Source organism: Lonchura striata, chromosome 5 (genome assembly GCF_046129695.1).
Source record: "Lonchura striata isolate bLonStr1 chromosome 5, bLonStr1.mat, whole genome shotgun sequence".
Classification (NCBI taxonomy): Eukaryota; Metazoa; Chordata; class Aves; order Passeriformes; family Estrildidae; genus Lonchura; species Lonchura striata.
In genome coordinates this window covers 8,647,881-8,665,042 of record NC_134607.1, presented here as the reverse complement: position 1 = coordinate 8,665,042, position 17,162 = coordinate 8,647,881, and the positions used below count along the sequence as shown (strand labels likewise).

Here is a 17,162-nt window from a genome sequence, read left to right as displayed (position 1 = left end):
CATTTTCAGGGAACTGAACTACCTTTTACCCTCTTTTGGAGAAAACACTGAGAAGGTTCTATTCAGAAATCATTGACTTCAACAAGCCAATTTTCATAAATAAGAGGTTTGCTATTATACTAAATTTGCCTGTCAACCACTTTGAACAGATTGGAAACAAGGAAGCTCCCCAAGAGCTGTTGGTCTCTAACAAAAAAGTAGTGTGCTACTTTTCAGAAAAAATACTGGTTCAAATAACAGTCAGCTAATATCCTCTTCCAGACCTCTTAAGAATGTTCCATGTGTATCACTATGGGTAAGTTCTTGGAGTGTAAAGAATTCAGTGCATATTAAAAATTAGTTTGTAGTTACTAAGTGATTACACATCCAAGTGGACTGGGAATGAGAATTAAATGGTGTTTACAGAAAAAATCACTAGAGCCAAAGATTTTTTCAAAACTATTGTGGTGAAGGATGATAAATGGTGGAAATGCTAAAGAGTATAAACAAAAAAGGCTATTAAAACCAAGTGGTAGACAGAGACAGTAGAAGGATTGAGTTTTTTTAACCTGTTGATCTCTAAAATGATTCAGTTTTCATATGTGGTGGATGATCACATTAGAAGGTGTAGTACTCTAGCCTATAATAATTTGCTGTCAGTATTTTCAGAAGAAAACCTAATTTTACATCAAACTATTTCAATTTTATGTGTATTTCTATTGTTATATAATTAAAATTTATGAAATTAAGATAAATTATTTCTTTGGACTGTTTGCAAGGCATTTTGTGACTCAATAGATCTGGGTTAAAGGAAAAAGGTGTCAAAGAAGGAGAACATAATTCCTGACTGAGGATAAGGTTTTTTGGAAATATTTCTGTTAGGAAACAGGGATAGCTAAGTCCAGGGAATGGTGTTATCTATATCTGATGTTGGGCAGGAGTGTTGCACCTTTCCCAAGGATAAAAAGACTAATGGGAGTCTCAGACTTCCTATTCCTTAGGCTGTTTCTTCTTTTTCTTTTCTTTTTTTGTTCAATAGACACTATGAGCTGATAGATGGCTGCTAATTTCAGTGGCCAGAGAAGTCCAGGGAATATTTCAAGACCTTTTAACAGGTGGTGAGAGTGTGCTCTTGATCATGTAGAAAAATGTGAGTTAGAATGGTAAAAAAAGTAGAATTTGGGGTTTTCCTCTTGTAAGACAAATCGGCCTGATCTTGGAACAATTCAATGTATTCTGACACTTTCTCTCTCAACCTAGCCTATGCTTGAGAAATGAGTGCTCTTAACAGCTCTCTTCACTTGATGGAGGCTGCCAGGACTGGGGGTTTGAATTTACACTGGCAATCAGGCTGCTCCAAAAACAGAGAGGGAAGATGGATAAAAGCCAGTAATTGCAGGGGAAAAAAAAAAAAAAAAAAAAGGTACTGCAGAGCTGAAGGCAGAGGGAATGACATAAATAGAGGTGTGGTATAAATTGGGGTACAGCCTACATTTCATACCTGTTTGTATAGATATACATTTTAGTGTCCATTTTTGTGAAGTATTATCACCAACCCATGACCAACTGAATGCCAACTTCTTCTGATTGTGGCTGCTGTTTTATATGTTTTATTAACGGTTTACCTACAGTTGCAACAGCTTTATAGTCTTAAAATTTAACCAGTGCCTTTTCTTCCTCCTACTGCTGCCTTGCCAGTTCCCTTGAAGTAAGTAGCTACTTAGCTGCTGAAATGACAAAATACCTACTTAAAAAAATACTTCCAGCACAAAAATTCTAAGACTGAAATGGCATATCTGAGGTACCCAGTAGCTTGCTGTAGTTGAAAATGCCTTAATTTGAAAATGCCTTAATTTGAAAGCTCTGTAATGAAAGTCTGTTAATGATACACCAGAAATGAGCTAAGGCCAGTTTCAGAAGCACAGATGGCTAATTGGCTTCAGTTGCAGGTTATGTAATTTTAATTCAATTTTATTAGGAAGCATTTCAAAGCCATAACTGATGGTTTAGGATAGCTATAGTTTTTCGTAAATGACCTATTGCTAACCTTTATTTATTCCTCTGTCTCCTCTCAGTGTTAATAGAAGCTGCTGTGACTGAGCTCTCCATGGCCATCTCTCGTCTCATCCATGTCTACAGCAGCAGCTTTGATGTAAACTTCCAGCTTGCCAGCATTCCTAGGAGCCCTCTATGTGCAGACATCAGCCTAAATTCCCAGCTGAGCTTCAGTGTTTGTGCTGCCCATAACATCCCAGAAGCCTGGGTGACGAGGTAGGAGGAGGGTTCATAAGAAGATATCTTGTCTCTTTGACAAAAATAATTTTTCACAGACACCAGCTCAACTCTGCTGCTTTGGTGGTGATCCTAAATTAATGTCAGAGACTGTGTGATGCACACCAAGGCTGTTTGGACTGGGAATTGGTGTGGTCTCAGCAGGACAAGTAACTGGAAGGGTTGGAGGCCAGCTTGCCAAGCGAAGCAGAGGGGTGTTTTTGCTTGAGCCCAGTCTCAGTGAGGCTTTCTCAGCAATTTTTGCTCTTGGTTTGTTCAAACCTTGTCATGTGGCCAAGCACCTGAATTGGTGATGTCCTTCATAGGTGTGATTGAAGTTTAGAGATCTAAGTATACCTACTATCAGCATAACACAGGAAAACAAAAGAATAGAAATATAGAAATATAATTTTGATAGAAAAAGGAGAATTTAATAAAAAGCTAACAGAAATACTATCTTCTGCATTGCTCAAATTTGGTAAAATTAGTCATCTCATCAAGTAGTTGCTTTTCCTAGTCTGAGCGAAGCTGGGGTTCTTACCATCTTTGATCACTCATTCATTGATCACTCCAGTGTGATCAAAGGGGGGCAGGTGAGCAGAGTCTGGTAGCATTATTTTTATGAGTCAAAAAGTTGTTCTCAAAGTTTTTGTTAATTTTCCCACTGCTCCCTCTTTACCTTCAATCCCAAATGATTGTGGGATCATTTGCATCAGTCTGTGAGCACAAGACTGTACTATACAGCATTGTTTGTAATTAGCTATTTAACAAAAATCTGAGGGGCTTTGCATTAGTTAAGGTACTAAATACAGTACTATAATCACTATCCTGATTTAAGATGGTTATACCATTCCCACCGAATTTTATCTTTTACCAGAAAAATGTGATATTACACATAGCCTAAAGGCCACTGATGACTTGAATGCTATGTTGTAGCACATAAAAACGAGAATCTTTCTTCCTCCTAATCTCTCTTTCCAGTCTTTCCAATAATCATAACTAGCATGGACTTCTTAATATGAACTGCTGCTCTAACACTTGGTTTCCTCAAATTCTTTTAAGGACCTAGTTCATATGCATGCTCCTCATTCTTATTTTTCTGTACTGCATGAATTCATGGTGGCAGTGTCATGGATCTCATGTTCCCTTTCCAAAGGTCACATTATGATCTTGCAGCTGTTTTAACATGTATTATAACATGTTTATATTCCTACGTATGTATAATGTATAAAATATATTCTATAGGGAAGTATATGCATTATGATATATATTCTATTATGGATCGGTACTTTTATTTAAATAGCAGAACTTAGTAATTTGGTTGTATGAAAACCTTATATTTCCTGAGCTATCCTTCAACTCTCTGTAAAGTTTAGACTCTAGGGGATGTATTTCCTGTTCCTACAAGGTAATTTTTCCTTCTCTGAACTGATACCTCATAGGTACTGCAGACTACAGATAATTTTCTTTCAATTTAAAAAAAAAGAAAAAAACCCGTCCCAAATCTGCTACAATAATTATAAAATATATTATAATATTCTGAAAGGGATAAGCCATCATTCTTATCAATATGGCAAAGTCAAGCACCTCCAATCTGTGACTGCCTCAGATTTCCTGTTCACATTTGACTGTTTCCCATGTTCATCATTCTTGGCCAGAATGAGGTCTAAAGCTGAGCCTGGCAGGAAGATCTGGAAGTTACAAGACTAATTAGGAACATTAATTATTTATAATCTATTTTGACTAATATTTTAAAAGATTTCAGTAAGAGAAATTTGAAGCAAGAGACCAGACCTAAATTTCACTCTGAAGCTGCTCAGTTCACTTTCTGAAGGCCAGCACAGAGGGCTTTTATGCTTCTGCTGTAAAAACATATATATTCTCTTGAGTATTAATCTGTTTACACACAGATTGGGAAAAGAAGATATAAATAGAATCACAGGGTTGAAAAGAACCTTAAAGATCATCCCCTTCCACCCCCTGCCATGGGCACGGGCATCTCCCATTATCAGAGCTCCCGTTGCTCAGAGCTCCATCCAACCTGGCCTTGGACATTCCAGGGATCCAGGGGCAGCCACAGCTGCTCTGGACAACCTGTGCCAGGGCCTTCCCACCCTCAGGGTAAAGAATTTCATCCTAATATCCAATCTAAACCTAACTTACTTTGGTTTAAAGCCTTCCCTTGTCCCATCACTACATTCCCTTGTAGTGATGTATTCCACTACAATATCCCTTCCTTGCCTCTTTGGGTGCTCTAATGTCCCCCTGGAACCTTTTCTTCTCCAGGCTGAATAACCCCCATTCCCTCAGTCTTCCCAGGAGAGGTGCCCCAACCCTCTGAGCATCTTTGTGTCCTCCTCTGGACCTGCTCTGACAGTTCCATGGCTTTCATGTGCTGGGGGCCCCAGAGCTGCATGCATTTTTCGAGTTGGGAGATTTCTTGTTGACTCTAGGATGAGCAAGTACCAACACTTATGTCCAAGTTTTTGTTCACTGCAATAATGAAAAAAAAAAATTAATGTCAAAAACTTGTAACACACCCCAGGTATCTTCAAGAATTGTCTTTAATTCTGAACTTTAGAGAAAAAAAAAACAAAAAAACAAAACAAAAAAAAAAACCAAAAAAAAACAAAACAAAACTTAGAAACCCATCCATGCACATATTAATATGATATGAATTTATTATAATTCTTTTTCTCATCTAAGAATGGATTTTCATAAGTTTCTGAGTGGTTAACTCCAAATATATTGTGCTAAACACATAGTATATTGTAATTAACATTTTTTTCTCTTTTGTAGCTACAACTTTTTCTCTTTTTCCTGTTTACTAACTTATGCTGGGAAGATAATATGTCAAGTGAAGATTTGCAGAAATACTCCAGTTAAAAAATCCTTCGTTTTCCTGGCTGACTGGAATGAGAAGTAAGTTTTAGTCTGTGTTTGATATATGTTTATCTGACTGATATTGCACATTCAATATCCATTAAAAAAAAAAAAAAAAGATCAAAACCGGCGTATTTTTATGGGTGTTCTTCTGAGCCATTTAAACTGCACAGGATTCAGAGAAGCTTGGAGAGATTGGAATGAGAAAGAAATGGGAGAGCCAGAGGCAGGGAAGTGGGACTAAGGTAAGTCTGGTCTGACAATAAGCTAAACTGATCTGGACTGTGAATAGCTTTTGTTCACTGGAGGAGTCCAGGAATGCTGGAACTGAAAGTAGATGCAACCAAAGGTTCTCTTTCTGTTCTTTTGAGGAATTCCACCTTTTGGATCTACCTTTAATACATCTGCAATCCAGCTTGAGAACCTACAGCAACATTTCTTCAAGGTTCTTGTTTTATCAAACAAGGATGTTTGCGTTGTTAGGTTGGGGTTTTATTTGTATGTTTACTTGTTTAATTTTTGGAGGGTTATTCCATTTTGTTGTTTGTTGGTTTGTTTTTTTAATAAGAAGGATCTGCAGTTTTATAATGAGGACCTTACTTTGAGACTGGAATTTTAGGTTGAAGGCTGCCTGTTACCTGTCTGTCTCACACTCAATCAGCATTCATTTAAGGCAATGGCATGAAAAAAAAGCATTTTTGCAATAGATGAGAGAGAGAGACCTTTTTTATGATTTCGTGGTGATATGGAATTCTTTCAGCTTCTGGAGAGTGGCATATTTATATTTGCAATCTTTGAAATTTTTGGTATTTTCCATCACTGTTTACTGTATTCTAAATCTGAAAGCAGCTTGGTTATATTAGAATTGAGCAAAGGCCACAAGTCTGAAAAGATTTGCTTTTGGAGTTTTTTCCTAATTACATTTGTAATTGTATGCGCAATCCACAACTTCTGTTTGCCTTTTTCTGAGACACACAACAGTATCAAACTGATCAAATGGAAGAAGAGCTTTTCATGTCAAACAAATTTATCTTAGTGGAGTGATGTAGGAAGATAGTATGTTTGTGTATGGTTAAGAAACAAAACGGGTGAACTTCTGCTAAGTATCCAAGTAAGTTATTGTCATGGTTTGACACTGGCACAATGCCAGTGCCCCCATGAAAATGTGATCCCTCCCTTGAATGCTGTGAAGTGGAATCCAGAACAGAGCAAAGCAGGCTCAAGCTTAATAACAGAAAAAAACTTTATTAAGCTACTACTACAAAAGGAAAAAGAAAGGAAAAAAAGGAAAAAAAAAGACCAGACAAAGATCAAATGAAAACCTTGCAAAGCATTCCTCCCCCCTCCCCCCCAACTCCAACAAACCACAGTGAGACACAATCTGGACCCCAGTCAGGTTTCCACCCTCCAGACAATCAATACTCAGTCCTTCGAGGGAACAGAGTCTCTCCTGTGCCACAGACCCCCCAAGAAACACAGCTCCACATCCTGTGCTTCCATGTCACACATGGCACTGCCCGGAGAAAAGTTTGCCATGGTGACCCTTCTTCTTTCCATGCACAGTGCTCTCACCACCAATGCATGGATGGACTGCTTTTAGGATTTTTCCTTTCAAGGATGCCCTGCCAAGAGGGGAGAAAAGAACAGTTCCGTTTTTCATTGTTTGGGACCACAGTCCTCCCCATTTTCCCCTGGGGCCAAGGGCTCAAGAACAGAGATCTTCTTCTCTTCTCTTTCCTTTCCAGGACAAGGGGGCGCCACCACAAACTCCCTAACCTTTTCTCCATTCACTCCACTTTTGTCTTTTCCCAGCTGAAGCAGGTCTTTTGACTCATTGGCATCCTCCCAAAACACAGTCCCTCTTGGAGGAGAAGATTGATTCAGGTTGTGGCTAACACGGAAAAGTCCAGCCAAAAGCCACTCCTTGTCCCCCTTCCATCTAGAATTCCTCCTTCCAACATCCCATCCCAGGGTCCAAGGTGTCCCTCTTCCTCTCTTTCAAACCGAGGAGGGGAAAGGAAAATTCACAAAGCTTTCATTTCTCAAGGAAGGGTTAAAAGTCCGAACTCCCAGGATGGCTCGATGCCCGGACATCCAGCAACTCCCACGCACTGGGCACCTTGCAGCTCCCACCCCCCCCTTCTCCTTCCTCACGGTGGAATTGCTGACAGAACTGCTGCTGTCTCTTTCTCTCTCCCTCTCGGGAGAGAAATTCTGGGGGGGGATGGAGACATCCCAGATTTCTTCCACCCTTCCATCTGCAGGGGCCAGCCCGGTTCCAGTCCTTCCACCACCCTTGGGGCTTTCGGCCTACCTTTCTCAGGCCATGGGGCTTCCCCGCCCCCACCCAGCTCATTGCTGGGCAGGGGAGGTTTGCACTGCACGCTGACCGGAACCAAAGAGAGCGAGTTCCCCTGGGAATTCTGCTTTTAACCCTCTGTGTTCTCAGAGGCGTGTCTACTTTCAATTGGTCAATATCTAAATTGACCTCTTCCTTCCGGAAAAAATTCTCTTTCCGTGTCAAACCACGACAGTTATTTTACAGCTTAAAATAAGCCCTTGATGCCTTGGGAAGGCTGCCCTAGAACAGAGGCTGGACAGAGTTACAGAATAAAGCAGGGTTTTATTCAAGGATCTCCTCCATGGATCCACCTTGGGCAGCACAAGAGCCCAGCCAGGGCTGCACCCAGGATGAACCAAAATGGTCCCAAAATGCACGAGTGCTCATGGGGGCTCTCACTGGGATCAGTTCTGCTCCATTTGCATCTTGGAGTTCATTGTCCCATTCCAGCTCCAGCCCAGGCAGTCCCATCCTGCTTGTTTTTATCTCTCCAGCCCACGTTGTTTGTGCTCCTGGGCCTGAGATTTGGATAATTTGTCCTTGGTCCCCAGCTGGAGAAGGAATTGTTTTGTCCCCCTGCTCTGTGAGGAGAGCTCACCATTCCCTCATATGAAGCTCAGAAATGCACACTAAAACAGTGCAGAATCTGAAAAATATAAAAGCTGAAACCTGAGGCATCACCCTAAGTTGTATCCCTAGCATTTAAGTACCTATCCCTCAGTCTTTTGTATGACTGGCAAGCAGCTGCTGTCCTTGTGTTTAAAAAAATCATATAATTCCCTTTACCTCTGTAGGAATTTTCACCTTGTCCATGTGTCAGTCGAGTAATGTCTTATTACATAAGGCAGTTAACATTGAAGGCTTTGAGGAGGATTATATTTCTTTTGAGCAGTTTTGGCTTCTAAAAGGTGGCTAATGCTTTTCTGGAATTCACGTTACAAAACATTTACTAAAACAAAAGACAGAATAGAAATATCTGAAGCAGAAATTTTGCTCCTCTTCTGTTTCATGAAATTGAAATTTCTCCCTTGCAAAATCATTATTAAATGTGCACAATTCCATCCAAATCTTCCTGGAAAAGGAAGAAATTAAATATGCAGACCAAATTCTTTCACAGGTCACAGATGCTTGTAAGAGGCTCTTAATGTCAGATCTAGAAGTGTGTGAAACATAATAGCATCAGTTTGTGAGAGCAACATTTTCCTTTTTATTGCTGCTTGATTTAAAAAAAAAAAATTCAAAATCCATTTCAAACTGATTTTAAAGTAAAAACCTGAAAATTCATATCTGTCTGGCAGGATTTTGAATATTTCCCTCAACTATTAAAGGTATTCACATAATTTCTGTCTCTAATTGATTGAATTAGATTTGTTTAAGTCTCAATAAATGCGGGGAGGTTCCTTGAACTCCTTGTCCTGAGGTCCAGGCTGAGAATCTGGGGAACCAAGTATGCCATTGTTTTTTGTATGTATAACATGTATCCAGAACTGGGTTTTGTGAAAAAATGCTCTTTTTGAATCAAAACAGAGATGCCAGGTGAGCATCTTAAATCAGCTAGCAGCCTTAAAAGGAGAGGAGGTTTAGATTAGATGTTAGTAAGAAATTCTTTACTCTGAGGGTGGTGAGACCCTAGCACATGTTGTCCAGAGAAGCTGATCACAGCTGTTAAAAATGCATGGGGTAAAAGGTCAGCAGGAAGAGCATCTGTTACATTAGGAAGTCAGATATTCTCTATATAGCTATGGATCATTCAGGCCATAAAATAAACCTGGCTAATCCAAAATGAGTTCTAATCTTACATTAGGATTGATTTGAACAGAGGGGAAAAAAATGGCAAGTAATGTTTTGGTGATTAGGAATCTAGGTAGAGAACTTCTATCAAAGACAAGGCTTGTTTTATTCACTGATTTTCATTAATTTAGTTTCTATTTCTATTTTAAAGTACTTTAACCTGTTAATGTCTAAACATCAAGTTGACGGGTTTTTTTATAAATATGACCTTCTGTTAAAGTCTGTTATCATATTTGATCTTTCTCAGAATGTTCTCAGAAATGATGGGAATAATTTGATTCCTTAGAAGCTTGCCTTGTGCAGTGCTGCTTCTGTTATTTTTTGAGTATAGTTTTGCTTTAGAACTTGTGTATTACTTTTGGAAAGTGTGATTGTCTTCTTGAAACAAGGTCCAAACAGTCTGGTACCATTTAGCATACAATGTGTAAAGTCCAAATTTGCCCCCCTTATTTTCTCATCACTTTCATTTTTTTGGTGGCTGAGATCTCTTAATTATGTTCTTTGGTCTTAGCTGGTTGCTCTTAATGTATTTATAAAATAAAATGTAATTATAGATGTATTTACATCTTCTCTTTTTCCATCCTGCATAATTTATGTTAAACCTTCAGACAAAAAGTATGGAATTAACATTAAGCCAGCCATTCATCACCTCAGTTACTTTCTTGGCTCTGGTCTTCCCTCATCTCCCTATTTTGTTTGGCTTGTCTGTTTTGGTTCCATTCTCTCTGGGCTGCCCCAGAGCTCTTTTGTGTTGAGTGCTTTTAGGAAACAAGTTGTATAACTTTATCTGATACCTATGAATGGCACCTGCTCAGTGAGCGGATTCTTTGTGTCATTTCTGGCCAGAGTTCCGTCCCTTCTTCTTAGTCACTCACTTGACTCAGCCTCCTGCAGTCACAAAAGGTGAGACCAGCTGGGTGAATTCAGATAGGCATTAATTAAAGTTCTGTCTTGGTTTTGCATTACAGAAATGATGTTTTAGGAGAGGTTGGCGATTTTCTCTGTGTCTGACAGAAAAAACTAATTAGTGGTGGCTTTGAGATTTGATAGTCTGTTGAACTACTAAGAAACTGTACATGCTTTTTGTGAAAAATATATGTTAAACATGAAAAACCTTGGGAAATCTTGGCCAGGAAATCTCAAATTAGTGAACCAAAACAAGTGCAAGTTCTTAAAAGCAATACAGATATTCCTCTTTGTGTATCACATGTCTCCAGAAGGGAAATTTTGGTCCTCTTTGGCCCATACTTTAACTCTTGGGATGTGTAACTTGTCAGAGTTTCCAGGCTCTTTTCCTGCCAGAAGTAGTGGTGTATGTGTCCTAGAGAAACTCTGGCAAGCATTTGCTTTCTGCAGTGATGATACTGAGAGTTTTTCTTCACTGCTCTGGGTTCAGAGTGTTAACAATTGTCTGTATCACAAAATGCTTGTCTTTGTGGTTTTATTACTGTCTCGTCAAAGCGCTAATGGTTCTTTAAAGTCGGCTCTGTCAAATATATTTTATGTAACAAATGTTGTTGGCCTCTCAGTGAAAAGGCAGAGCAAGTTATTTTTAGCAGGTAAACCAGATGAGTTTCCCAATAACTGTTTCTAACTAATTATGAGTAAGGAAGAGTTCATGAGACAGGGAAAGCAAACTTGAAAGCTATAAATAGAGACACGTGGGAAGACAGTAGAGAATTGTTTCTCAATGCTGTTCATGGTAATCAGAAAGAGTGAGAAATGGCTGTCTTGCTTTGTTATTCAAAGAGGGAGGTGTGCAAATTTGCATAATTTCCAAATGTTGGAAGACTGATCTGAAATTTTGACATTAATGCTAATTTGGAGTACTTCATATTTTTCAGCTGAAACCCATCTAATTTCTTTCAGTAGCTCCTCAGCACATTCCAGGAAACTTTCTTAAATTCAATAGAAATTTGATAAATTTGGAACTGGGAGCAAAATCTTATGCCGATTTTTCCTTTCACTATAACCAAGTCTTACTTCTAGCACCCATAATTCTTATGTTTTACAGGCTAATACAGTTTTAAAATGCACTTTTTACTTTTGTTTGCTGTTTAAGTGTGACTATATATTTTTTAAATTGCTGAGGTGCATTCTTCTGTCACTCTATTACTCAGATATATCTTTTAGTCTGTTTTCTTAATCCTCAATTTATGCAGATTTTTTGTTTTTTTTAATGATTATATTATCAATGTGGAATAATCCTTTTAGCTCCTAGCTCCTCATATTGGTTTTGTTTATACAGAAAAAAATGTAATTAATTTTACTCTCCACTTGAGGAATTTGAAGTTCTACTGAATATACATGGAAAAGGCTGGAAAATTATCTATTCAGGAAAAAAGAAAATGCGGACTTGTGTGGGTAATTACACATGTGATCTTTCCATACAGCACGAAAATATCTGGCTTATTGGAATATTTCCAAGTTATTATTTTAGATAAATTTTCATAAACTGTATCAATGAACTGAATGACCAAGCAATCTAATGATGTCTAGATTAATATTGATGAAAACTGAATTTTCTCACTAAAAACACAAATCTGTCATTAAGACAACATCTGCCCATAAGTTATGGTTAAGAAATAGCACACCACCAAAGCACACCGGAACAAGAGAATGATTATCATTCAGCAACTCTTGGCTTTTAAAATGGTGTTTTCCTCTGAAGACACAAGACAGCCAATAACTGCTGCTTGACAATTCTCCCTTAATGAGTTCCTTATTGTGAAATAGCCTTTCACCGATAAGGTAATTCCAAAGCATAGTTTAATTAAGTTTTTCCTGCCTTTGCCAGCTCTAGTAGTTACACTGAAGTGAATGAGTTTTTATCTGCCTTTTCTCAAATGCTGTGACTCAAGTTAAGGGTTGTCAATACTCATCAATGTATTGAAGGGATCTGTCAGATGCAGTTTCCTTCAGAGTGCAATTTCTGTAATCTATAGCTCAATATATGTGTTAGAGCATCTAGAAAAATGTAGAAAGAACCCACTTGTAACAATGCTCAAATATTTTAGCCTTTATCTTTTCTCTTTTCTGTTTCTCTTTTAGGGTCAACTTCCCTCTACGAATAAAGGCTCTTCCGAGGGAAACTATGCTGACAATAAAACTACTGGGATTAAACAGTACCTCTAAAAATACAGAAGTTCTTGCTTGGACATGCTTCCCATTGTATGCAAAAGAGTAAGTTTGGTTTTGTATGACCTAAAGAAAAGATCATTCTTGAATAGTGTTGCACTTAACCTGAGAGAAATATAAAAAGACAAAATTGTTCATTTCAGGCCTCCTGTAATAAGACTGAGAGGGTCACTTACAGCAAACTGCTTTTGATGTGCCAGTAAGAACCCCAGCAACGGGTCTCCCTCTCTTTTTTTCTCCCCTCTCTTTTTTTCTCCCCTCTCTTTTTTTCTCCCTTCTCTTTTTTTCTCCCGTCTCTTTTTTCCTCCATCTCTCTTTTTTTCTCTCTCCCCCTCCCTCCCTCTCAGGTTGTTTTTTTTTTTTTTTTTTGTTTTGTTTTTTTTTTTTTTTGTTTAGGTTACTCTTTTAACACTTCTTCACAATGGATGTTTTTTGGTTTGGTTTTTTTTTTTCTGCTCTCACTCACTTTCACTCTGCTTAAATTGGGACAGTCAGTGGTGACCACAATGAGCACTTTTCACTCTCCACACCACTTTAGAAGCTTTCTTCTCTTTTCTAACCACATCCTTCTGCACACTACACAATGTAACAGTGCTTTAAAGGTGCTTCTACTTTCAATGTCTCTGCAGTGTTGTACAAATATACATGGTAAAGTTTCTGCAGTGCTCTAAATATGTTTCACTGAGAAATTTGAATTTAGACTGAGTCTTTGCAGTGATAGGAAATTTTTATTTAGGCTCTATAGCCCTGCAATACCCTCAGTGCAACAGAGGGATATGTTCAAGCCCCCCAAGTTTCTGCATTAGCATCCACTCCTAAGGTTATCTTGCTCTCCTTATCCTCTTTCCTTATCTTGAGACATCTTGATCTCCTTCTCTATATGGTGGCAATCACTGCTCAGAACAAAATAAAACAAAAAATCTGACTGCATGTACTAATTTTCTGTATTTGAAAGACCTTGTGCTTCCTTGAACTTTTAATCTGAGAGGTGTAGGAAATTATTTGGACTGGGTTAGATGCTTTTTCCATCTTTTCAGAGAAAATTCAAGGTTACTCTGTTCTTTTGTGACTTAGTGTTTAGAGCACTTAGCTCGAAGGAAGGAAAGAAGCATGAATCAAATCTCTGCTTCAAGGATTGCTGGGACAATTTATTCAATTACTTTTCTTTCATAGTTAGCCTTAAGAAGGGCACTTCACTCTTCCCTTGTGTATGTATTTTTAAAGAAAGCAGGAAATATGTTTGAGGCATGATAGCTTAATGAGGGAACATTTACCCCATTTACCTCCAAAGGTTCCCATATGAGAATTTCATTCTTGAGGACCTGTGTTGTTCTGGAGGTTTTCTTCTTTTTCATAATTCAAGCCCGAAAGGAATAACTTTTGGAAGGCCTGAAAATCCTCAGCTCCCTGTGAGGTATATCTTTTCATGTATGCCATCAGAGCAAGCACATTGGTTTTTGTTAGGTAGATCCCCACACCACCCTGACAGTTTCAGACCTTTAAAAAATGCCTCTGTTCTTTCCTGGAACGCAGAATGAACACAGTGAAGGGGGGATGGAGGGCTGCTTTCCTTTCATTTGCTGTGTAATTGGAGAGATCACTGCTGAAGTGACCCTTCAAAGCAGAAATCAAGGTTGAGTTCCTGCAGGAATGATTTAGGAATAGCATGCTCAACACCCCCTAATCTGATAGCTGTGTCATTTGCAATTACAGTAATTACTACCACAAAGAAGCCTGAATGCCTTTTTCTCCTTTGGCCAACCACAGCTCCATAGGATTATTCATTCTCTGTGATTTCAATTGATAGACAGACTGGGTTGAAAATAAGAATTGCCCTGAAACTCCCTTTGCTGCAGGAATGCAACTAAACTTCCAGACTTATTTCAATAGAATACTTCTGAATTTGGAAGTATGTACCAAGAAAAGATTTGTACCTCCAGTGTCATGCTAATATGTCAAGAGCACCTTGTATTACTGCAAGGATTATGGTATTAAGGTTTTTAAATAACAAACTCTGTGAATGTGTGTAAAGAGATTAAAGAAATCTGACCAGAAAATCTTTGACAAAACATTTCTAGCTTGGAAAATAACACTTTCTCAAAATAAAACTTTCCTCAGAGGTGAATTTGAGTTCTAAAAAAGTCTTAGCATTCTTATGTCTAGAATTTAATTTACTGGAGAAAGGACAGGAATAAGCTTTTTGAAGAAGCCAATGGCCCTGAGGTATTTGCCTAGGTCATCAAACGTCCTGGTTCAAATCCTTGTCCTAGTTGGTCTTTTCTCAGGGTCAGTGGAGATAAGGACACTCTTTTCCTCTTTTCTTATTTGGATGCTTGGTAAAAAGAAAAAAAAATTTGTTAAACATTGGAAAAACACAAGTCAAACCTTTTTTTAAAATACTGTTCCTCATTCCTGTCCTGTCAGTTTTAATCATTGTCTGATTAAGACCACAGAAATTCTATTCAAAGTTATTTGGCTTATGTTAAAGAGAAGGGAAAAAAAAAAACAGTTTTGTTTTATTCCAAGGTATTACTTAGAATCTTGATCAGTTGGGGCAAAAGAACCCATATTAAAAAGTCTCTGAATTTGCTCCTCTTCTTAAATTTTATATCTAATTTCCTTTCCCAAATAATTATTTTCATTGTACAGTTGCATCCCTTCTTTGTATTTTAATACTTTGCATTTAATTTGGACTGAAGATTAAAAAATATGAACTTAACATTTTTACAAATTCTTTTCATCTGTTTCAAGAGGTGTGAAGTTTCTCATGCATTTGAACATGACCATGTTAAAGTCTCTTGTCAGATCAAAGGCCTGCAATTATTTGCTGAGATTTTGCCACTCCCATTCTCCTCTAAAAAATACTAATCAGATTGGATGAAAAGTGTATATATATATATATATATATATATAAAGAAACAAATTTTGCTCTTTATTTAAAGCATATTACTTATTTTTTTTTATATTGCAATCCCTTCTTTTTACCTGGCTCATTTTGAAACCACACAATACCTAAAAACTTCCTCAAGAATTTGGCCACCTTTAGGGGTTTTGTTGTTGCTAAAGGCTTGTCAGTGAACAGATGTTTAGCAAACTTCAAATTTGCTTAATTTTAATTATTTCCTGAATTCTAGTGTTATCTTGCACTTTTCTTACATTTTTCTTGCAGTGTGCAGATTTATAACATGATTACCTGCTGAATACACACTGTAGTCTTAGCCAAACATGTGTTGGGATTCCTGCTTATCAAACTTACTTCCTGAAAGTATTCTCCAAGCGTTGCCTAAATAGAGTTGTTTACTCTAAAATCATTGCTTGTAAGCTATTTTTGTGACTTTATATTTCTGGAACAAAAATTATGAAGTAATCATGAATGTAAATGCAAAATTTATCCTACAAATATAGAGAAGCTATTTAAACTAGAAACTGTGGGGATAGAGGTTGTGGTCCTTAAAAATGTCTGCAGTACATTTAGCATTACCTTGTGGTTGAAAATTGTCTCTAGTTTGAATTTTCTAGTATTTGTAATTATAATAAAGGAGTTATTATAATTACAAATAGGAGTATCATTCAATTGCAGAATTAAGACTGCTTGAGCCGTAATATATGGGAAACAGTTTTTTATAGATTATAGCAGCTTTACATTTCCTTTAAATTTAACCTCAGCTCTGAACTTCTGGGACTTATAATGTCAGGTTTGAGGACGCTTACATTATTTTTACACAGTACTTTGTCATGATTTTCCCTGTTTATTCAGCCTAAGCAGTAACCCTCCTCTAACGTTATATACATTTCTGAATGAACATGGTAATGAGTGTTGCTGCCTGCTTGCCCAGCAGGTGAGCCATCATATCTGCTTTTCTCAGCCTTGTCAGAGAGTTGACTTTCGACAGCAGCCCTAAATCAGTGCCAGTAGAGCCTTTGCTGGTGCATCTCTATCAAGAAGTCTCATTAGATGCTAGAGGCAGATCAAAAAGGGTTCGCAAGCCTGTGCGCCAACCTTCCATTCCTTCACATCAGAAACTGCGTTAGTCTCTTGGGCTGAACAGTTTAGTGATTCAGAGCTGATTAACAAACCAGAAATCCATCATTTTGGGGCAGCTGGAGAGTTACAATGTCCCCCACCATTCCCCCACATTACTCTGGCTTCACTGATTCTACCACAATTTTGGTGTTTTTGAATCAGACAGAGCAAGGAGCAAAGCTTTCCTTTTGTGGGGAAAGTCTGCCAGGGGACTTCAGGGCATAAGGTTGACTTCATCAACTTAGGATAACTTGATCTGCTTTTAAATAGCAATGTAGTCTTCTGTAGTAAGACGGGAAGGTTATTTTTGCTCCAGTAATAAACAAGAGAAGGGAATCTGTGTCATTCCAAAATGAATAAATGGCAGTAGGCACAGAGCAGAATGTTCGCTTTCTGATCTGCTTGATAGTGAAGTTGTTACATGAAAGCCATTTTCTGTGTCTGTGATCATTATAGGAGTCTTTAAAAGGTCATTGCCCTCACCTCAGAGATGGAAAAAACTGGAATGGCAGGCAGAATAGGGAGTGACCTTCCTGAGCTCATCAACAGAACCAAGCAGCAGGGAGAAGACTGTTCACTAAAGGATATGGTTATCATGATGATAATTCCTTCATTTTCTGAATGGATCCTGCACTCTCACCTGCTTCTTTTTCTAAAAATATAAATGGATCTTTTCCCTGTTTCATTTATGCACTTGTTGCTGTTCCATTTCTGTGTCCAAAAGCTGACTGTTCT

General features: G+C 38.0%; 1 protein-coding gene across 1 annotated transcript in view; it reads left to right on the top strand.

Annotated features, from left to right (window-relative positions):
* The window catches only part of PIK3C2G (phosphatidylinositol-4-phosphate 3-kinase catalytic subunit type 2 gamma), a 196,655-nt gene that overhangs the window by 45,439 nt on the left and 134,054 nt on the right, over positions 1–17,162 (top strand). Inside the window, exons 11-13 of the mRNA XM_021535187.3 lie at positions 2,055–2,250; positions 5,050–5,172; positions 12,317–12,448. Coding sequence (XP_021390862.3) covers positions 2,055–2,250; positions 5,050–5,172; positions 12,317–12,448 — 451 coding nt within the window. The remainder of the gene's footprint in view (positions 1–2,054; positions 2,251–5,049; positions 5,173–12,316; positions 12,449–17,162) is intronic.